We start from the raw sequence: 23,362 nt of genomic DNA on the forward strand, positions 1-23,362 counted from the left end.
AAAGGCACATGCAATAGTTGATTTCTATAAGCAGAATGAAAGAGTTGCTGTTTATCAACTTCCAATGAATTAGTTGGGTATTTTCTCATAATAAACAAGCCCGTCTACTCTCAACCCTGACTGCGTCAACAAGTTATTTCGCAACATCTCTCCACCAGTCTCGTGATGTCTCCTATAATCAGTGCTATTAAAGTTCATACATCATTGAGAATAGGGGGAAAAACAAAACAAGATTCATATAATAATATAATACTATAAGTATATCACAACAGTACAAATAGTGTATTAGAGTAGCCTTGGCGCTTGGAACATTATCGGTGAATTGAAATACCAAAACGCGTTAATAACGTTTGACAGCTCTCCGATTCCATAGAACTGACATGTCCACGCATGCGCTCCTCGTTCTAACTCAGCGCAACAATGGCGTCTTCCATGGGGGTGTGTAGGTTACATCTGAGAGGACAGGGGAGCCTCTCGAAGTGGCTTAAAAACGTGGATTCGTGTTTTTCGAGAAAGGTCGGAACGAGTGCGATTGCCACGGACTCCGAAGCATTCGTCAAGAAAGACGTAGTCGGTAAGTTGGTCATGCAAAACACACCAGAGAGAGTCAATCTGACACATCTCTCATTGCAGCTATGAAGACATTCAATGATGTCTGAGAGGCTCGTGAGCCAACATAAGCAGCTGCACTGCTGCCTGGCTGTCAGAAGTAGAGTGGAACAACATTGTTTACTTCTTACAGAACCTCCTCACCTCAGAGTAGAAAGCTTGCAGTCATATGTGCAATGCATAACCACCAGCAACTAACTTCATATGATGGACTACTGTATGAATGAATGAATGAATGAATGAATGGTCTTTATTGTCATTGATATAGTACAGGTACCAAACAACGACATTTAGGAGGGGGGGCTCCCCTGGTGCTAGGAAAAAAATACTAAAAACAAGAAGGGAAAAGAGCTGGTTTACATAAATAAAGGCTATGTACACTATCCACTATACTATACTACTATACTATACAAATAAAACACTGTGCTGTACTCTATGCTATGCTATAAATATCCTAACATTTCCTATCTCTGAACCTTATGTACCCGAGGGTTGTCATATTGCACATAGTGTTATTGCACATTCATTTAAAGTGTCGCAGTTTGCAGGTTTGAAATGTTCACAGTTGTAACTTACCTCAGTGTACAACCAACTGCTAAGCCATTCTTCATTATGCCCAAAATAAGATAGCCAATACTTTTGGCAGCAAAACATCTCTGTAGGCCTAAATAAAGTGCTGTCGACCTATGTCATGACCCACACAAACTGCTCCTAGTTGGCCTCAATAGATCTGGCCTCTGCAAAATGAAAATGTTATTTGTTGTCTGCAGCCTGTGTAGGTTTATCTTTACGTACTCCTCAAGAGGCAGAGCGATTTGAAAATACACCACATGGCCAAAAGTATGTGGATACATACTTCTGGCCAACTTCTACCGCTGCACCATTGAGAGCATCTTAACCAACTGCCCCCCCCCCCCCTTAATATGGAGTTGGTCCCCCCCTTTGCTGCTATAACAGCTTCCACTCTTCTGGGAAGACTTTCCAATAGATTTTGAAACATGGTTGCAGGGATTTGCTGCTCCCATTCAGGCACAAGAGCATTACTGAGGTTGGGCCCTGATGTTGGGCGAGGAGGGCTGGCTCGCACGCCTGCGTTACAATTCATCCCAAAGGTGTTCGATGGGTTTGAGGTCAGGGCTCTGTGCAGGCCAGTCAGTTTCTACTGCACCAAACTCGGCAAACCATGTCATTGTGCATGGGTCACATGGGGGCGTTGTCATGCTGAAACAGTAAAGGGCCTTCCCCAAACAGCCGCCACAAAGGTGGAAGCATACGATTCTCTAGAATCTCATTGTATGCTGTAGCATTAACATTTCCCTTCACTGGAACTAAGGGGCCCAGCCCAAACCATGAAAAACCAGATATGCACATACCATTGGCTAATTAGTGTATTTTACACTTATGTGGGTTTTAGGTAAGAGAATGACCCAGAGACCGGTTATGATTTTTAAACTTACAGAAGCCAAACCATTTCCTAAAAACGTTGAATATTAGTTTCCCAGGGTATATGCTTGAACATGATTAGGGTTTGATGTTTTTCTAAACACCTTTTTAAATACTTTTTTCTGGCTTTCTTAGATGCTTCTCTATGTGTTTGTCCATGAGTCAAAGCCTTTTGCTGTACTGTCTCCTTGTTGACGTCTTGTTGGATGACGCTGTCTGTTCTCTGCTTTAAGAATCGAAGGAAGGAAACACGTCGTTTTATATTATCCAAGCGGAGAGGCAAGAACAAGCAGAGAGATCGGTCCTCGTCAGCTGCCAGTCAAAAATCAACGAGAAAAAGTTCCTGAAGTATTTATCGAGTCATGGAGATGTCAAGAAATATTTCTTCTATGAGAGCTATGTAAGTATTACACTTGGCTTGATATCTTGAGCTGTATGTGAAAAGCAATATAAACAAGCTATGGGTACAACAGCTCCAACAATTGCAACTACTGTATGAATGTTCCCCAATATTGTTGCAAATGTTTGATCCTGACTTCGCTAACTGTGAGATATAGTACTGTAGATGCATCATGCAACTTACCATTTTATTTAGGAGCGATAGAATTAGAAGCCTCCTCGTATTTTTCTACAAAGATGTCACAGCATGGGGCGCTTGGGTGGCGTGGTGGATGGAGCGCTGGCCATGTGCCGCGGGGCTCCCGGTTCGATTCCGGCCGCGGACATATCCTGCATGTCATCTCTTCTCTCTCTCTCACCCATCCTTCCTGTCATAATCTCTGCTGTATCTGTCGTTGAAAGAGGAAGAATATGAGTGGGACTGCCCCACTCAGAAAAAATAACTTAAGATGTCACAGCGTTGACTTATTGTTGTGTTGTGTTTCCTGTCCTGTCCTTTAGGGTACGTATGCTGTGGTGGAGTTTGCCAACAAGGAAGGTGTTGCGTCACTACATGAAGGAACTGCCATCCCCAGCATCAATCACGAAGCCACAGTGCCTTTCAAGTCCAGGCTGCTCTCACTCAGGAGCAACGGCCCAGCTGACCTGCCTAACAGCCAGTCAGCCCCTCAGTTCCAACCACAGAGCACCGTCCCCATCAATGGCCTTATACAGAGACTGTCCAGGGACAACAGTGTAAGTCTACGCGGACAGCTTTCTACAGATAGATACTGATGTCTGAGATGTATTGAATGAAGAATGATGACTGTCTATCTATATACAGCAAGTCAGTGGTATATGAGATTTTGGACTCATTTAGTTGACTGAGATGATACCATCATGTTTTATTTTTTGGTTGATGTTTTCACACATCAATAACAACACAATGTGTGTGTCTTTTTTTCTTTTCTTATCTCAGATAGACCAACAAATGCACTCCCTTACAGAGATGTATCAGCTGACAGAGGAAAACGTCTGCTTGCGCTTCCTGGTCTGCTCTTTGCTGAAGGACATAGCCGCTGCGTATTTCCCAGAATGCACCATTCGTCCGTTCGGCTCCTCTGTGAATGGCTTTGGGAAGCTGGGCTGTGACCTGGACATGTTCCTGGACCTGGACAGCATCAGTGGGAGGAATATGAAGAAGGTGAGGACATGTTTGAACTGCAGGTGTACCTCTTCTTGGGGAGGCTGTGGCGCAGGAGGTAGAGCCACCGTCTAATAAACGCAAGGTTGGAAGATCGGCGGTTCGAGCCCCGGCTGTCGAAGTGGCCTTGGGCTAGAGACTGAACCCCAAATTGTTGGGAACACTGAATGCGTGTGTGGGTGGGTGAATGAGAGGTCGTTGTAAAGCGCTTTGGATAAAGGCGCTATATAAGTGCAGTCCACTTTAGGGCTGTCCCAAACGACTATTTTTCTAACGATTAATCTAGCGATTATTTTTCCGGTTAGTCGGTTTAACGATATATTTTTTTACTGTTCGATAAAAAAAAAAAGTAGCATCATGTGTAGGCCCCTTAATTTCCACCTCACTGCTATGTTTAGCCAACTTGAATGCCAACATGGCCATTTAGAAGTCTGTCCATCACCACAACACATGTTATTTCCTTAATTATTTTCCATACTATTCATGTACGTTTTCATGAAGGTGTATGTATTGTTATTGTAATTGTATAAGTTCTGTCTTAGATTTGTTCAGTATTGTGCAAGCGCCAGATTAGTGGGCGTGGTTTTGATTGGCGTACGTGACTTGATGTATGTCCGGTTGATATATATAGCTACGGAAGTGGTCTGTGCGTTAGAAGAAGAAGAAGAAGCTTCGCGGGAACGTGCTCAAAACCAATGTGACAGCTCTGTGTGAACTTTCTAGCTAGCCAGCCAGGTTCAGGAAGTTTGCTCAATAAAGTCGCTCTTTATTCTGAATGTCCAGGGAACTGTGAGCCGTACGGAGTTTAGTGAGTTAACAGCGCTAGCCCAGTTTAGCTGTGTCACCGTTAGCCAGCCTTGCTAGCCGCCGGCTGCTAACGTTGGCGCATAGCGAGACCCAAGCCGGACAGAGCCGTCGCCTCCGAGGTGGATTGCGACCGACCGCTGACACCACCGGAGCTGACCGTGGACCACCGGACCTGAGCCATTCACCAACCTCGTCGTTTGCTACGAAGAAGCCCCTTTCCCTTCGAATTGCAACGTCACTCCCCCCCCTTGTCTGCTGCCTTCCTCGAGTCACATGCGAGCTCCAACCAGGCCTCAACGCGCTCATTTCAGTCCGGGACTCTAAGCCTTTTCAGGCCAGGTACTGTGTGTGAGTGAGTGAGTGAGTGTGTGTGTGGCCGGCGGGGAGGGAGTATATTGGGATGTATATATAATTTGTATAAATAAATGTGTTTGTTCATATTTGATACATTGCTGTGTGTTTAGTTGTCTGTTAGCTAATGCTAATGCTAATGCTAATGCTAATGCTAGTAATGCTAGTCTAAAGGGTTGCTGGCGCCCCCTGCCTCTATCCTCCTACACTGCCGATTTAGCTCAGAGTTAGTTAGATAACCAGCCCTTCCTAAAATTCTACAGTCCTTTAGCTACTCCCTGGTTACAATTGGTCCTTCGAGCCGGATAGGTTGTGTAGTGATAGCATGGCTGAGCGCAGCCAACCAGACAAGACAGTTACCCCCCCTTCTCCGCCCCCTGAGCCAGAGCCACGACCACAGAGAGTCCCGCGGTTGCCTCAGAGGTTACAAGAGTATGAGCTTGAGCTCGAAAGCTCACTGAGTGGTAGTGAGGAGCGCACTCCACGGGATACAGTGGTCGGAGAGGCCGAGGTGTCCGCCGGCGCGCGGGTGGCTAGCACCGAGACAGCCATCAAAGAGCACCAGCCTGAGGATGAGATGGCAGAACAGCAGGGTTTTGCCGTAGAAACGGAAGAGCAGGAAGGAGAGGCCCGGTCTGACAGCGCCTGCGGGCGGAAGAGGGAGGGCCTCAGCCTTAACGATCTGCCTCCCAGTACGGCGCGCTCGAGACCTAGCTCCTGCCGTTCAGTGGCTTCCTCCCGGTCCAGGGTTTCCGTGGGCAGTTCTGCCTCTGGGGCGGATAGCATGCACTCCAGAGGGAGTAGTGCCGCGCTGTCAGAATGTATGCGCCAACAGGCCGAGATGGCGTTAGAGCGGGAACGCCTCCAGTTCGAGCGTGAACGCCTCCAGATGGAAGGAGCGGAACGTGCGGCGGAGAGACAGCGCCAGGAGGCGTTAGAGAGGGAACGCATCCAGTTCGAGCGCGAGCGCCTCCAGATGGAGGGGGCGGAACGCGCGGCGGAGAGGCAGATGGAGGGGGCGGAACGCGCGGCGGAGAGGCAGCGCCAGGAGGCGCTAGAACGTGAACGCCTCCAGATGGAGCGCGACCGCCTCCAGATGGCGAGAGAGCAACTGCACGCGGAGAAGATGGAGGAAGTGATGCAGACCATGCGCGACGTGTGCATCAGCAGAGCTCCGTCGGCCCGTAGCTCCAGAGCCTCATCCGCACAGCCCTCTCGAGTGCCATCTCCTGAACCCCCCGCCGATGGCTCCATGACCCCCGCCATGACTGTCCAACTACAGGCCCAGCTGACCACCTTGAAGGAAGAGGACCAGGGACCCGACCGCTACGCGGCCCAGAGGGAGCCAGCGTCGCTGCCCGGGAGGGGAGCCATTCCCCAAGAGCGTAGCACACCCCTAGGTCCTCCAGTGAACCAAAAGGCATGCAGGCCGGACACCCAGACCGTCACTCCAGCCCCGATCATCCACTACAGGATGTTTCCCCAGGTGGAGGGACCCAAGTTCCCCTTCTTCAAGGACGAGGACAGGAGCCAGTATGTGGAACTACGCATCTGCCTAGACACGCTCTTGGACGACTCCTGCTCAGAGTCCTACAAATATGCGATTCTCCTTCAGCATGTGAGGAACCCCAGAGCCCACAACATGGTTCTGGCCCATGCCTCCGCACCGACACCTTACACCAGAGCGCTCGCCGACTTGGATGCCCGCTACGGTCGTCCCTGGAACCACGCCCTTGCTGAACTGCAAGCCCTCGAACAGCAGGCCCCCATCAAGGATGAACGGGCGCTGGATGACTTCGCGCTCCGCGTGCACACCTTGGTTGGAATGCTGAAGACGCAGGGCCCAGCTGGCGCCAGCGAGATCAACAGCACCTCCAACGTAGAGCGGCTGCTCCGCAAGATCCCACGCTTCCGGCAGGAGAGGTTCCGGCGACAGCAGCGCGTTCGTAACCCCGGGAAGTTGGGTCTGAGCATGGCTGCCTTCGCGGAGTTCCTACTGGAGGAAGTGCATGACACCAACGTAGACGCCATGGGTTACGCTGAGCCGAAGAAGGAGAGGGAGAAGGGAGACCGCTGGGACAGGCCGAGCTCGAACAGAGGACGCCCAGTAGGAGTGCTGCACACGGAGGAGGAGCCTCGGAGAGAGAGGAAAGCCCGACCTGAGGGAAAGGATTCCTCTCAACCCCCTCAAAAGGGACGGAGAGGTCCACCGCCATGTCCGTACTGCACCAGCGAGCACTGGTTCAATGAGTGCAGTGACTTCAACAACCTGAGTACCGAGGCCAAGCAGAGGTGGCTCGAGGAGAACAAGAGGTGCTGGAACTGTGGGCGCGACCATCTGGCTAAGAACTGCACCTTGAGGAGAAAGTGCAACCGCTGTGAGGAGGTCCACCTCAACATCCTACACGAGGTCTCCCTCGCCAGGTCCACGGAGGGCACCAGAAGCCCTAGGTCCGGTAGCGCACCGGAAGAGGAAACACCTGTCTACTATCTAGACCCAACCCAGAGCAGCGGCTCCAAGGTCCTACTGAAGGTGGTGAAGGTCCGACTTCACCACAACAACGCTGTGTACGACACGTACGCCGTTCTAGACGACGGGTCGGAACGGACCATCCTTCTCCAGGAGGCAGTGCGCCAGTTGGGGCTCCAAGGGACTGAGGAGAAGCTGACTCTGCGCACGATACGTCGCGACCTTAAAGAGGTCACCGGGGCGAGAATCAACTTCTCTATCTCCCCGGCGGGGCGGCCGTCGGACAGATATCGGCTTCAGAATGTCTTCACCGCAGACCAGCTAGCGCTCTCCCGCTACGACTACCCCCTGGAGAGATTACGCGCAAGATATTCCCACCTACGGCGAGTAGACCTACATCCGATAGAAGGAGCGGAGCCAACCCTTCTCATCGGCTCGGACAACGCTGCACTGATCGTGTCGCTCCGTCCTCCGCTGAGAGGACCACGAGGCTGCCCGATGGCTGTTAAGACTGCGCTTGGGTGGGCCCTCCAAGGCGCTACCGAGTGGAGAGATAGAGACGGGAGAGCTACGTCATCCCTCCATGTCCGAACCGAAGAAGTGCAGACCATCAACTGCCTTCACACCAGTGTGGACTCCATGAATGCGGCGCTACTAGACAACGTCCAGAAGCTGTGGACGCTAGACGTTGCGCCCTACAAGAATGAGAAGCTCTACGTACGGTCAAAGGAGGACGTCTACGCCATAGACCTCCTTAAAGCAAAGACAGTGCGTATCGAAGTCCAGGGCGTGAAGAGATACGTCACACCACTACTCCGAAGAGAACCCATGCCAGAGTTTCGAGTATCCCCTCGAACCGTCCTACAGTGTCTGACCAGCACTGAGAAGCGTATGAGGAAGGACGAGGTCCTTGCTGCTTCTTACAGAACGGAGATGAAGAAACTGACGGAGTCCGGTCTGGTGAAGAAGCTTGAGCCAGCCGAGGCGAACCAGAGTGCCGAGTCTTGGTACCTCCCGCACCACAATGTTCACCACAACGGGAAGAACCGAGTGGTCTTCAACTGTAGCTACCAGGTGGGGAAGCTCAACCTCAACCACTATCTTCTCCCTGGTCCAACCTTGACCCCAGCCCTCTTGGGAGTTCTGGTGCGATTCCGTCAGCAGCCGATCGCAGTCAGTGGTGACATTAAGCGAATGTTTCACCAGGTCAGGATGTTGGAGGAAGACAAGCCACTCATGAGGTTTCTCTGGAGAGAGGACCCGAGCGACCCCGACCCCTCTATCTACCAGTGGGAGGTGCTACCCTTCGGGACAACCTGCAGCCCCTGTTGCGCTACCTATGCGCTACAGACTCACGCCGCGCAGGAGACGGCACCTCCTGGAGTGTTTGACGCCGTCCATAAGAGCTTTTACGTGGACAACTGCCTCCACAGTTCGAAGACAGCCACGGAAGCCCGTCAGCTAGTCCAGGACCTGCGTGCTCATCTCCAGGAGGGTGGATTTGAGATCTGCCAGTGGGCCAGCAACGACCCGCAAGTCATCAGAGACCTCCCGAAGGAGGCCACCTCGACCAGCAGCGAGGCTTGGGTCTCTCACTCACCAGATGATGCTCAGGAGATGACGCTCGGACTTATCTGGCAGTTCCAGACCGACACTCTACGCTATCGCAATAAGCCTGCCAAGCCCCAACGCGTCACGATGAGAACGATATACAGCACTCTAGCGAGCCAGTACGACCCACTGGGATATATCGCTCCCTTCACGACGATGGCCAAGGTGCTTGTCCGGGAGCTGTGGGCCCAAGAACGAGGATGGGACGATCCTCTGCCTCGTCACCTAGAAGAGAAGTGGAAGGCCTGGGAGCAGGAACTTCCCACTCTCCAGCACATCAAGCTGCAGCGGAGCTACTTCCCTCCCTCCACGGACCTAGAGAGGAGTGTCATCACGCTACATGTATTCTGCGACGCCTCGGAGATGGCGTACGGGTCCGTGGCATACGTCAGAGCGGCAGAGCTTGGAGGTGAAGTCCACGTCTCGTTTGTCCTGGCACGTTCCCGAGTGGCGCCGAAAAAGCAACAGTCCATCCCAAGACTGGAGCTGTGTGCTGCCCTGAACGGCACGCAACTGGGAAGGTTCCTGCTCGACGAGCTCCAGCTACCTCTGATGAGCGTCACCATGTGGTCAGACTCAACTACCGTCCTCCAGTGGTTGAAGTCCAGCTCATGTCGGTATAAGGTGTTCGTGGGCACCCGAGTCGCAGAGATTCTGGAGTTGACTGAGGTGAACTGCTGGCGTTATGTAGACACCAAGAGGAACCCTGCTGACGTCATCACGAGAGGGGCAACTCTCCAGGATCTGGCTGAGCCCCACCTGTATCACACGGGACCAGACTTCCTACAGGAGCGGGAGTCAGAGTGGCCAGCCACGCCGGCGTTAGCAGAAGACAGAGAGGACAAAGAGCTGCGTAAGACGTTGTTCTGCGGAGCCACCCAGGTCGTAGACCCTGAGACTACTCCGGGAGAGGAGTGTGAGACGCTCGAAGAGCTGCAGAAGAGGATGTTCTGCTCCAAGGCCGGTCTACCCCTAGATACTACGCTCAGCGCCGAAGATTACACCGCGGCGGAGCTCCTGGTGCTGCAGAGTGCCCAACAGGATGCCTTCTCCCGAGAGCTGGAGTGTCTCGAGAAAGGGAAGCCGATCCCCTCGGACAGTAGACTCCGCGGCTTAGCTCCAGAGCTCGACGGTGTTCTCATTCGCGTGGGTGGCAGACTGCGCCGCGCTCAAGATCTAGACCTAGACACGAAGCATCCCATCGTGCTTCCCACTAAGCATCAGGTCACCAGATTGGTCATCAAGCACCATGATGACAAAGTGCAGCACGCGGGTGGAGAGCGTGTCTTCGCGGAGGTACGACGGAGATTCTGGATACTCCATGGACGGGAGGCGGTACGGAGATATCAAAGGTCCTGCTCGGACTGCCAGAGGTGGCGAGCCACGCCGCCGCAGCCCATGATGTCCGATCTGCCCGAGGACCGGCTGCGACTGAGACAGGCTCCGTTCCACTCTACTGGGGTCGACTGTTTCGGGCCACTCCTAGTCCGAAACCGGCGAGCCTCCGAAAAGCGGTGGGGCATCATCTACACGTGCCTGACGACGAGAGCAATGCACCTTGAAGTTCTGCACCAGCTCACAAGCGACAGCTTCCTCATGTCCTTCAAGAGGTTCACCTCCAGGCGAGGGACCCCTAAGACCCTCCGGTCGGACAGAGGCACCAACTTCGTCGGTGGTGAGGCCGAGCTGAGGGCGAGCTACGCTGCGATGACTGAGGAGGCCCGTGACAGACTCGCCTCCCAGCAAGTGAAGTTTGAGTTCAACCCCCCAAATGCTCCACACTTCGGGGGAGCCTGGGAGCGGGAGATTCGCTCAGTAAAGAACGTCCTACGTACCATTCTCGGACAGAAGGTGCCTACCGATGAGGTGCTCGAGACTGTACTAGCAGAGATTGAGGGCATCTTGAACTCCCGGCCCCTAGGCTATACCTCCAGTGATGTAGCAGATCTGGATCCCATTACGCCCAACTTCTTGCTGATGGGGCGGCGAGACTCTGCACTGCCTCAGGTAGTCTACGACCCTGCAGAGCTCACCGGAAGAAGATGGTGGAGGCACAGCCAGGTGCTCGCGGACCAGTTTTGGAGGCAGTTCATACTGCACTACCTGCCGACCCTGCAAGTCAGGCAGAAGTGGACGAGGGAGAGAGACAACTTGTCCGAAGGTGCCGTGGTACTGGTGATCGACCAGTCCCTTCCACGCGCCGCCTGGCAGACAGGCAGAGTGACCAAGGTCCTGCCGGGTCCGGATGGAAGGGTGCGGACGGCCATCGTGGACGTTGGTGGTCGCACTTACACCCGACCTGTGGCACGCCTGATTGAGCTCCCTCAAATTACGAAGGACACTATCACCTCATACCTCACGCTGCTAGAGCAGCCTAGCCAGTGTGCCTTCCATAGTTAAATGAAACCGAGGGTTTCATGGGGCGGCTGTTATGAAGGCCCACAATTTAGAGCCAGTTAGTTTCCCCAAATCAGCCCTATTTTGCCCCTGTTATTTCCTTAATTATTTTCCATACTATTCATGTACGTTTTCATGAAGGTGTATGTATTGTTATTGTAATTGTATAAGTTCTGTCTTAGATTTGTTCAGTATTGTGCAAGCGCCAGATTAGTGGGCGTGGTTTTGATTGGCGTACGTGACTTGATGTATGTCCGGTTGATATATATAGCTACGGAAGTGGTCTGTGCGTTAGAAGAAGAAGAAGAAGCTTCGCGGGAACGTGCTCAAAACCAATGTGACAGCTCTGTGTGAACTTTCTAGCTAGCCAGCCAGGTTCAGGAAGTTTGCTCAATAAAGTCGCTCTTTATTCTGAATGTCCAGGGAACTGTGAGCCGTACGGAGTTTAGTGAGTTAACAGCGCTAGCCCAGTTTAGCTGTGTCACCGTTAGCCAGCCTTGCTAGCCGCCGGCTGCTAACGTTGGCGCATAGCGAGACCCAAGCCGGACAGAGCCGTCGCCTCCGAGGTGGATTGCGACCGACCGCTGACACCACCGGAGCTGACCGTGGACCACCGGACCTGAGCCATTCACCAACCTCGTCGTTTGCTACGAAGAAGCCCCTTTCCCTTCGAATTGCAACGTCACTCCCCCCCCTTGTCTGCTGCCTTCCTCGAGTCACATGCGAGCTCCAACCAGGCCTCAACGCGCTCATTTCAGTCCGGGACTCTAAGCCTTTTCAGGCCAGGTACTGTGTGTGAGTGAGTGAGTGAGTGTGTGTGTGGCCGGCGGGGAGGGAGTATATTGGGATGTATATATAATTTGTATAAATAAATGTGTTTGTTCATATTTGATACATTGCTGTGTGTTTAGTTGTCTGTTAGCTAATGCTAATGCTAGTAATGCTAGTCTAAAGGGTTGCTGGCGCCCCCTGCCTCTATCCTCCTACACTGCCGATTTAGCTCAGAGTTAGTTAGATAACCAGCCCTTCCTAAAATTCTACAGTCCTTTAGCTACTCCCTGGTTACACATAGTGTTGTAGCTACATAGCTAGCTAACGTTACTCTCGCTGCTATGTTATGATTAGCTAAATTGATGCTAACATAGCATGCGAGCTACGAGCTAGATAACGTACAGTAGGTGCGAGCACCACAATGACAATAGGCTACCGTAGCTAGCCAGCTACATAGCTAACGTTACTAACACCAGAAGACAAGACATACAAACTGTGGTGAGCTACATTGCTTGTGTAACATTAGCTAGTAGCTATTCATTTTTCACTCATACACTAGGGCTGGGTATCGCCACTGATTTCCCAAAACGATTCGATTCCGATTCACAGCTCCCGATTCGATTCACGATTCGATTCGATTCGATTCGATTCGATTCCGATTCGATCTAGTTACAATATACATTTTTTGCTTGAATATGAAAGAGATTCTCCGAACTAATGCTATAAATGGTTCAAGGAACCCTATAACATGTAGCATTGTTAAACATATCAATGAATTGACTCCAAAGCAGTTACATGAATGTACTTTTTATTTACATATGACTTTGCTTTTGTCCAGCTCATCTCTATCGTCACATTTTTTAAATCCAAAATGCACCCAGACATCTGACTTTAAGCCTGGTGGTGACTTGAGTGTCCCTGCCATCGCCATGTTTTTAGATTTTAGTGTTGAGACCTCACGTTGCGTGAGATATGATAAATTCTTGTAGCACGAGATCTGGCCACGAGATCTCGTTGCGGGTTGAAGCTGCAAGCAAAAAAAAAAAAAAAAAAAAAATTCAGAATCGGGAAATCGATTTTTTGAACCCAGCCCTATCATACACGGCCGGAAAAGTGAACAGAAATACAACGGTGACTTACGGTGGTGCTATCTTGCGGCTGTCTTCACAAAGAGCTCCAGGATGCTTTCGCTTGAGGTGCTCGTTCATTGCAGACGTACTGCTGTGATAGGCCATTTCATTTTTGCTTATTTTTTTTTGCTTATTTTTTTGCTTATTTAAAAAAAAAAAAAAAAAAAACGACGCACATTACGCAAGTCGACGTATTGACGTAGTCGATTACGTCGACGACGTCGACGAATCGTAACAGCCCTAGTCCACTTACCATTTACCATTTAAGAATAGAAGGCTATTGAGTTTTTAAATGGTAAATGGACTGACTTAGGCTATATAGCGCCTTATTCCAAAGCGCTTTACAACGGCCTCTCATTCACCCATCCACACACACATTCACACACCAATGGCGGCAAGCTACCATGCAAGGCGCACCGGCACCGCTCATTGGGAGCAATTTGGGCTTCAGTGTCTTGCCCGAGGACACCTCAACATGTGGCCGGCCGGGGTTCGAATTGCCGATCTGCTGCCCCCAGTTTTTACAACATTGGTGGCAGTGCACACACCATCCTTTCTGACCGCTTTTGATTTTCTCTGTAGATGAATTCATGTGAGACCGAGGGAGATCATGCCAACAGTTAACTCGGCACGCACTCATCTGAGCTGTAGATGGACATTTGCCCAGAGAGAGTGGGAACTTCCTGTTCCCAGCTCATTTGTTTACCTTGACGTAGCCTACTACAGGGACATCCCCCATGCAAAGGGAGCCATACCAGTTCTCACTGAGTGAACATACTGATAAGAAGGAGGAGGTGGCTCGATGAGATAAAATCAACACTTCCTCTCAGGCTTTGGTTGGACAGGATGAACGTGAGACAGTGACGCAACGGACGTTTACAGAGTTTACCAGACAGTTTGTTAAAGCTTATTAAAGATTCAAGACTGTATCGCCATACCAGTCAGTTTCGAATCATATTTAGATTGCAGCATTATAAAGTATTATGGACTAAGAGAGGTGTTTCATGCACTTTCCTCTGTGTTTGTGAGCACAGGCAATTCTATGTGTTTATTCTATGTGTTTATTCTATGTGTTTATTCTATGTGTTTATTCTATGCCCATGCTTATTTTGCCACCTCTTGATCCACTCACTGTATCTGTCCCAGGTAAAAACAGGGATGTTCATGGAGTACCAGATGAAGCGGGCGAACTCGGAGCGGTCGGTGACGCAGAGTGTCCTGTCTGTGATTGGAGAGTGTGTGGACCAGTTTGGGCCCGGTTGTGTCGGGGTGCAGAAGATCCTCAACGCCCGCTGCCCACTGGTACGCTTCGCCCACCAACCCTCGGGTTTCCAGTGTGACCTCACGGCCAACAACAGGTAACACACACACACACACACACACACACACACACACACACACACACACACACACACACACACACAGGCTATAGAACTGGCCAGTTGAACTTTATGGCAGTGAATTTAAGTTGAGCTTTCCACAGAACTAAGAGTCATCTCTTGAATGTCAAATGTTGAATGTCATAACCTCTTGCTTCGAAACTCTAAAATGGCAGTTTTGTTTTGCCCCCCCCAAAAAACGTGTCCACATTGGCGTTGCACGAACCAAACAGAAACCTGAGTCGTGCAGAAACTACTATGCTAGTTGAGGGGAGGAGAGGAGAGGCCTCTCTTTTGTTTCACTTCTCATTTTCTGGGCCTGAGGGATACTGTGGTCTCTAAAGTTAGCCTGAGAGCGAGGCGCTCGCTAACGTTCAGAAACCCACACTTTGAAGGAAGTGTGTGGGCAGGACTGAGGGGGGAGTTTTAAAGATGAACGATGAATTTAATGATAATAATAGCTTAGATTTATATAGCGCCTTTCTCAAACCCAAGGTTTAACAGGTTTCATAGACAGACAGTCAGACAGACAGACAGAACAGACAGAACAGACAGACAGACAGAACATAGACAGTCAGACAGACAGACAGGCAGACAGACAGAATTTGAAGCAAGTTGTTTTGTACTGTTAGACAACGTCAATTAAGACGTTTGGATGGTACTGAACGAGACTGACAATGGTTAGCTAAAGGCTGCCCCCTGGTGGAGATTGTTCCACTGTAGTTTTTGATGTCGTTTTCCTCTTCACACATTTCTTAAGTCCGATTGAAATATTTTTGAATATGACTCTTTTGGAATGGTGAAAGAAACATCTTCTACACAAATCGCAAAATCTACCCTCTCTTGGGTTGCCAGCCAAGTGTCCGTCTGAGTGACTGTGTATGTATGTGCGTATGTGTTTTTCACCGTCAATCTTTGTTGTTCATAGAGTGGCGATTAAGAGCTCCGAGCTGCTGTACCTGTACGGTGAACTGGACCAGCGGGTGCGCCACCTGGTGTTCAGCGTGCGTTGCTGGGCCCGGGCCCACGGCATCACCAGCAGCATCCCCGGAGCCTGGATCTCCAACTTCTCCCTCACGGTCATGGTGCTCTTCTTCCTGCAGAGGAGGAGCACTCCCATACTGCCCACCCTGGACCACCTCAAAGAGCTCGCAGGTAGTAGTGGTAGAGCACAGAGCTGACACTTCTATCCCCCAAACCCGTCAGGAGTTACTGATCTAGGGCGTCAAACGATTGGAAGTGTTGACCTATCTGATCTACAGTAGTATGCTCTTTTTTTCGCCCCCCCCCCAAAAAATGGTGACTTAGTTCCTGTCTGCGGGAGCGCGCTGGGAACTTCAGTTCTTTTTCTAACAGACTACTCTCACTCTCCCTCTCTGTCTACTGCTACTACTACTACTGCTGCTGTTGCTGCACCACGCTCCCCTCTGTCACCTTGACTCAGAGATAATTGCCTTCCAAAAGCAATCTATCCCCCCCCTGCAATCCCCCTTTAGCCGAGACACTATCACACATAGTGCCTACAGCACAATAAAGGCCCTATAACTCTGGCAGAGGCTATGACCCCCCCCCCCCCCCCTTCCCCCACCACCGGTCGTCCATTTAAACAGCCCCAGCCTCTCGCCTGACCCCAGTCTGACACGGTCAAGGAGACTGGCACCAGGCACAGCCTCAAAGACATGCCGTGGCCTCTCTCACTCTCTAATTCTAACTCTCTCTCTCTCTCTCTCCCCCTTTCCCTCTTTTTCTCATTTTCTCTCTCTTTCTCTGATAACTCGACACCATCCGTGTATTGTTTATGGGCATCATAACTGTGTAAAGAGTGCCATTTACCTTGTGTTCCCCCCCCCCCCCCCCCCCTCTCCTACAAGACCCCTCGGATAAGAGTGTCATCGAAGGAAACGACTGCACGTTTGTCAGCGACTTCAGCAAGATCCAACTGCAGAACAACACTGAAACATTAGGTAACATGCATACTGGAGATATTATTTTGACTTTGAAAAAAAGGTTGTCCCTTTTGCGATGTGTTGACCGTGGTCTTTATGTTCTACAGAGCAACTGCTGCTGGAGTTCTTTGAGTTCTACGGGGCCTTCGCGTTCAACAAGATGTCCGTAAACATCAGAAAGGTACGTTTCGTGGCCTGGAGTGGTCCAGTGGTCTAGCACCATGGCCTAACAGTGTACACATATGCCCATGTCGACCTTGATTCAGATACGGGCCCATGCCCTGCTAACATACTTCCTTTACTTTTCTGCTGTCTCTATCCAATAAAAAACGGACAAATAAGAGTGAGACATTCCCAAAAAATGTATTTCCCCAAACCAGATAACTCTGTATATCTTCAACCACAGACCTCCCTCAACTTGTAGATTATTTGCTGGGGAGTGCACTTAGAGCTTTATAATTAGCCCCCTTTTTTTGTGGAGCCCTTTTTCTATTTAAGCTGTAAATGGCAATAGAAGAACTTTCAGAACCGATTCCAGCAGTTTCACCCCTGTGCCTAATTACCATTGTTTCATGGCAACGGTTTATAATTGTGCTGCTAAATGTCTCCGGGGCCTATCAGAACCAGATTGCCATCCGCGAACACTCCTCTCTCACTGGCTAAGCTTCGCCTCGGTTTCGGGGCCGAGAGCCAAGGGGAGAAGCTGTTGGTAATAAAGTGTGTGTTCGGGGTGGATGACGCCTCAGCACTTAGAAAGACTACAGCTGTCAGACGAGTGTGATGGATGTGTGCTCTCCCACCCGTTTGTTATGATCCCCATTAGAACTTCATCACGCTTAGCAATAACACATTTCCAACAATCTTTAGACCTATATTCATTTTCGATACCCATGTTTGTTTTCGTTTTGGCCTCGTTTTTCGTTCGGGCCCCTGCGAGGTACAGCCGCCCCCCGTAAGACCTTAACCCCCTGGGTCAGCAGAGAGACATAGCGGAGGAACGCTATAGGAAGACGGTGGCCGTGGCCGTGGCCTTTGCCTATAGCCTTTCACCGCCAGCGAAACGGCCGTAAATCATTTTTACTGTCTACCGTTTCTCTCCGGCCCTACGAGTGGCAGCTTTATGCCCTTATGGTCATCCCATTGGAGTCTCCCATCTCTTCATCCACTGGGTTTTAACGACCAGGGGCTTAGGAGGCACGACTCAGGTATTGCCTTGCGTGGAACTGCGAGGACTCTGGAGATATCCCTGACCTAGGTTTTTATAGTCCACGTGACAGCCGCCCGTGTAGTACACAGGCTGGTCTGTGCCTCAAACCAAACACTGGCCCAAGATATCCACACCCGTTTGAAACACAAACACCCCCGTAGCAGTTCACATAGGGACCTTCAAACCTGCTCTATTCTAACTGTATCCCAAATGTGTATTAGAAGCAGTAACTGTGTCAGATAGATGATCGATGAGGCACGGTGAATGTTGCTCTCGCCCCCCCCGACTCGAGCTGCCCCGAGGCCTCGTTCCTCAAAGCCCTGCTGAAAGTCCCCTCCTGCTAGCCCCGGGGAGAGAGAGGTGCACCAGCCTGGGCCTCTCTAAACAGACCTAGGTGCCCCAGATACAAGCAGCCCCGCAGACCCAGAGTGTGACCGATAAGATGGATGGAACCGTAACGCCGGCGGCGGTGTGATTCCTTCTTCCCTCTCCTCCAGGGCAAAGAGCAGAACAAGCCCGAGGCGGCCGCCCTGCACATCCAGAACCCGTTCGAGCCGGAGCTGAACGTCAGCAAGAACGTCAACGCCACCCAGCTGGAGCGCTTCGTGGTGCTGTGCCGGGAGAGCGCCTGGCTGATGCAGCAGCAGGAGGTCAACAAGCCCGGCGGCCAGGGGGGGACCGGCGGGACGGGCACCTCGGGCGGCGGGCACACGCCCTGGGGACTGGCCGCCCTCCTGCTGCCCTCCGTCTCCCAGGCCACGGGGATCAGAAGCCGCAAGAAGAGGAAGATGGAGCCGGCCAGCGCCAGGATCAAGAGCCTGCTGGAGTCACTGAAGAAGAAGGACCAGCCTGGGAAGAAGAGCTAGAACGGCCAATGCAGGTCAGCGCTCACTAGAGGGCGCTGCTGAGACCTGTGTCTATGGTGGGTACTGCCTCTGTGTGCTCGGCCTGGTCGTAAAGACAGAACTGTGGGCCTACAGAAATGTGTGAGCAGACGCTCATAACAAGCAAGGACTCTACTACCCACGTTTGCAAATATATGTACATTAGTGTGTTTTACATTTATGTGTATAATGTATACAGATTTTTAAAAATCAGTGTCACAACCTAATTTAATTAATAAATAATAATAATTTTGCCATTTAGCAGACGCTTTTAATCCAAAGCGACTTACAATTACGAATTACAGGAACATTCCCCCTGGAGTTACTGAGGGCTAAGTGCCTTACTCAAGGGCACACTAGTAGTGGTGTGGTTTCAGGTGGGATTTGAACTCACAACCTTCCAATCACAAGTCCAACTCACTATCCACTAGACCACCACTACCCCCACAACCTTGAACTTGATTGTCAATGCGGAAAGTGTAAAGTGAAAACACATTTGTGTTAAAAGATCATCGAAATCATTTGTGGGAAATGAAGTGATTTTCAACATGCTTCGTGCTTATTTCTGGATGACATTTTTTTTAACAGCGACTGTCAACGACGATGCAACCTAGCGAACATGATACTCAGGGGCATATTTAAACACTGAACCATTCTGGTGGTCACAAAAGTTCCTCTCCCGCCAGCCAATGTTCTAGCGTTGTGGTAACGTCTGTAAAACGGATTGACCTCTCCCAAGCTACTGGTTTGAGCTAACATGTCAAATATGTGGATAGGCAGACACATTCCATTTAAACACACACACAACACACTCTTCTCGGTGCTAGATGGAGACAGAGCTTTAACTGTGTTGTTAGAATAGGCTCACAATACTCGATCTCCAATCTCCTGCAAAAGGGCCATTCCTAAGGCTAAACATAAGGACAAGTGGGATGTGTAAGCCTACACAGAATCTAAGACAAGGGCATTGTCATTCACGATATTTTTCTGTTCGAACTGTCATTCACCTAAGCACTCCCCTTGTGTGTATCCTACTTAACTGTGAGCCTTCCTTTAGGGGACATGAGCATTTTCCAGTTACTGCGGGTTTATGCCTCATTTGCGGTGCGAACCGTAAAAGTACTGTCGGGGGGTGTGTGTGCGCCGTTGCTTGGAGTGTGTGTGTGTGTCCCTCCCAGGAGACGGCGGTTCAGGAGCAGGAGTGTGCGGCCCCACAGCTGTTTTTCCACTCAGTATAGTGTGAGGTCAGGGGGTGAAGGGATAGCGTTTTAACGGTTCCTCCTCTTCGCCACGGGGGCACGGGAGGGAGGGAGTGCCCGTCACTGGCTCACACACTCATGTCACTTTGGCTTTGAACCTCTCTGTCTCACTCTCTGTCTCACTCTCTGTCTCACTCTGTTTGTGTTGCAGTGGGTTAAGAAAGGGCCTGTGTGTTTGGATTTTTTGTCCTTTATGGATGTTTATTTCTTTTTACTGGAAGCTGTGGTGATGTGTTAGTGTGGGTGGCTATGAGGTGGGTGGAAAGAGGCTGATGGGACGATGGGATCGATGTGCCCAATGGATTTGACTTGATTATGACCTAGGGTTAGGTGTTGGAGTTTAGTCTAACAGGCGACCTATGATTTCTATTACTAAGATTTAATTCAAGGATCTTTTAACACAAAGAAATACGACATAGGATATATTGACTTCCTGTGCAGCGATGGCCAGTTCAAGGTCAGGGTGACTTTAGACCGGAGATATCATCTGGCCTACCTGCATGTGCCCTGGTGAAGGAGGAGGGGGTCTTAAAGAGGGGGTCTTGGACCAGGGGTGTGTTTAGCTAACCTGCTAGCAGTGACCCCCATCCTGGATGTCTCCGGGCGGGCACACAGTAGGTTCTGATTTATTAGCTAGCCTAGCGATAGGTTCCACGATGGATTGGCACACTCGGCGATATTCCGGAGGTTCAGGAGGCAAAGGCACTGCGGTCAGGGTTTATGTTGCTGGGCTTTTTCTTGGCTCTGAGCTCTCCCTCAGAGCCCCAAAATAATTTAAAAAGGTGGCTTGAGGGTTTGAAAAACATGGGAGGGATTTCTTGCAAAAAAAAAAAGAAAAGAGGAAAAACAACAAGAAATAAAAATGGTCTTGGCTTGCAGTTTGATTTGGAATTCCTACTTTTAAACCTATGTTTTGCAAGAGTTTAACAACCTCTTTAGGGGTTCTTTTGCTCAGAGATGCAATTTTAGCGTTTTAAAAACCTGGGGTATTTATACAATCACCTCACTTTTTTTGCTCAAAGAAAACACATTCCGGAGCTCTTATATTTTTTGGAGGGGCCTTATCTACCGGGTCCATTTTTACATGCTGTTTTACCAAGCCATCTGATCCAGGCAGCTCCTACCTCTCCAGGCTCCAACAGCTTACAAAGACATGCACTGCGAGAGGGAAAGTAATCTGCAACCCGCTTCCCCTCGCAGTTCCATGAATTGTCCTGACAGCATTGTGCAAGGCCATTACGCCAGCTTCCGTGGTTGAGGGATGACCCTCGTAGCCCCCACCCACCACCAAGCCCCCATCCCCCTGTCAGCACAAGCAGAAGTTGGCCCAACGGGGCGCTTAGGTGGCGTAGCGGGTTAATCGTTGACCATGTAGCCGCAGGGTCCCCGGTTCGATTCTGGCCGGGGACATATCCTGCATGTCATCCCTCCTCTCTCTCTCACCCATCCTTCCTGTCTAAATCTCTTCTGTATCTGTCAATTAAATGAAAAAAAATATGAGTGGGACTGCCCCACTCAGGAAAAAATTACAAAAATAAATAAATAAAAAAAGTTGGCCCAACACTACCTGTCTCCATCTCCTATAGGAGGGCCAGTGAGTGCTGGAATGCTCTGGTCACACACACTCTGTCCATGAGAGATGTGTATCTCTTCTCAGTTTCTATTGCATAGCTCTGGTAGCACGTAGAGAAGTCGATCTACGGAAGGCTTTTTGTCCCCTCAAAGTTAGCACGAGGACCAACCTCAATAATGTAAGCAGTGTATTCACTGTAACGGGATGCCTGGGACTTACTGTACCAAGAAGAGTGGCATTGTCGTAGGGCAGGGCACTTGGGCGCCTAATTGGTGCCTGGCACAACAGTTGGTGATTCAATGGGACACTAGCGCCACGGTCGCTTGCACATTCTTTCCTCTGTCCACAGCAGAGGCAGACGATGGCTGCAGGAGAATGCCCACTATTCAGAACTGGCCAGGGCCCCTATTGATACAATATCTGAGAGCGTTATTAATAAAAGGAGCTGGACTGTGGTCCTACGCACTCATACACACACACAGCCCATTGTACACCCCCTTCCCTTCCCTCCCCGGAACTGGACATTGGGTGGTGGGGTCGTCATGGAAACACACCCCTCACAAACAGTCGTCCGCTCCACTGCGTGTCTGTTCCAGGGCTGGAGAGGGCCTGTGTGTTCCTAGGTTCTCACAGGGTCAGAGCAGCTGCTTCGTGGAGAGGATGAGATTGGAACGTTTATACAACGTTTATACTGCGCATCCTGTTGGTTAAAAGACAGCATTGTTTAGGGTGGAGACCTGGGACTAATGCTGCGTTCAAGTGCTCCTCGGAAATCATCTCAGAATTCACCAATAGGGAGTTTTAAGCACAAACAGTCGTTCTTACGTCCCTGGGGCTGGGGGGGGGCCATGGTGTTGGACATGTGAAGATGGTCCTGTGCCGAAGAGATGATCTGTAACCCTCCCCAGGACTTCTCCTATAACGGCTTAATCTATCTTCAACACTGCAACCAGAACCAGCCTTATCAGCTCTGTGAGAGTCTGAACGTCAGCTCAACTGTTGGATCCCCCCCATTGGCTCGAGACACAGTCATACACAGGGGTGCAACAAACTTGGCACCTTTCTGCTAAATTAGCCGTTTTTATCTCAATATGTCATCCATTTGAATTGATTTAAAAAAAAAAAAAAACTTTTGGGGGGGGGGGGTCTAAGTCTCATCCAAGTCACATGATGCGCGAGCTAACTAATCTTCCTGTCTGCTAAACTCCGCTGCTGTTGAAATAACTTTTAGCTTCAGGGAGCTAGGTATAATTGCAGACAGCATAGAGAACACAGTCACAGTAAACAGTTTTCGAAGTAATTGTGCAGGTGTTAAGGTCAGGGCTGCCGCTACTTACACATGCATAAACCACCGTTAGTGCTAGCAATATCTATTTAACACCATTAGTGCTAGCGGTATTCCCCCCTAAGGTTAGCCGCAAAAAAAAAATGGGTCACCTTTTTGGGCCATCACCAGTTTGCACCCCTGATAAAATAAGCTATATCTAGAGACATGCGAAATATACAGTATGCTCAGTGGTATTAATTTATAATTTTACACTGGTTGCATCAACTTTTATGATTCAGCTTCATTGTACATCATCATAACCTCAGTCCCCATTACTACTGCAAATAAACCCTTGCAAATGCAGGCAGGTGTACCCCTGCCAGGTCATACCTTGTGTGTTAGATTCAAATTGTCTTTGAGAAAGACTAGGGTCTTGAAAAGAGAATTCTACCTGAGTCTTCTTGACTTTCCATTTAGTTAATGTGAATGTTAGTTTCTCTCAACTTTAGCATAATAACAAAAAATTGTCATGCAAACAATGTTTGTTTGAGGCATATCTGTTATGTAACTTGGATTACAGAGATGGGTGTTCGGCCTACGAGAACACAGTCATGGTAAACAGTTTTCGAAGTAATTCTGCAGGTGTTAAGGTCAGGGCTGCCACTACTTACACATG

The 23,362-nt window shown here is 50.1% G+C and overlaps 1 protein-coding gene across 1 annotated transcript; it reads left to right on the forward strand.

Moving 5' to 3' along the window:
- Window positions 1-414: 414 nt before the first annotated feature.
- mtpap (mitochondrial poly(A) polymerase) lies at window positions 415-18,780 on the forward strand. The gene is made up of 9 exons (XM_080544359.1): window positions 415-574; window positions 2,286-2,452; window positions 2,953-3,186; window positions 3,410-3,634; window positions 14,318-14,529; window positions 15,479-15,705; window positions 16,422-16,514; window positions 16,604-16,677; window positions 18,201-18,780. Exons 1-9 carry the CDS (start codon window positions 421-423, stop codon window positions 18,567-18,569), a joined length of 1,755 nt encoding a protein of 584 aa, XP_080400485.1. The 5' UTR covers window positions 415-420; the 3' UTR covers window positions 18,570-18,780.
- Window positions 18,781-23,362: the final 4,582 nt, after the last annotated feature.

This window comes from Nansenia antarctica, assembly GCF_963989245.1.
Source record: "Nansenia antarctica genome assembly, chromosome: 13".
In the NCBI taxonomy this organism is placed as follows: domain Eukaryota; kingdom Metazoa; phylum Chordata; class Actinopteri; order Argentiniformes; family Microstomatidae; genus Nansenia; species Nansenia antarctica.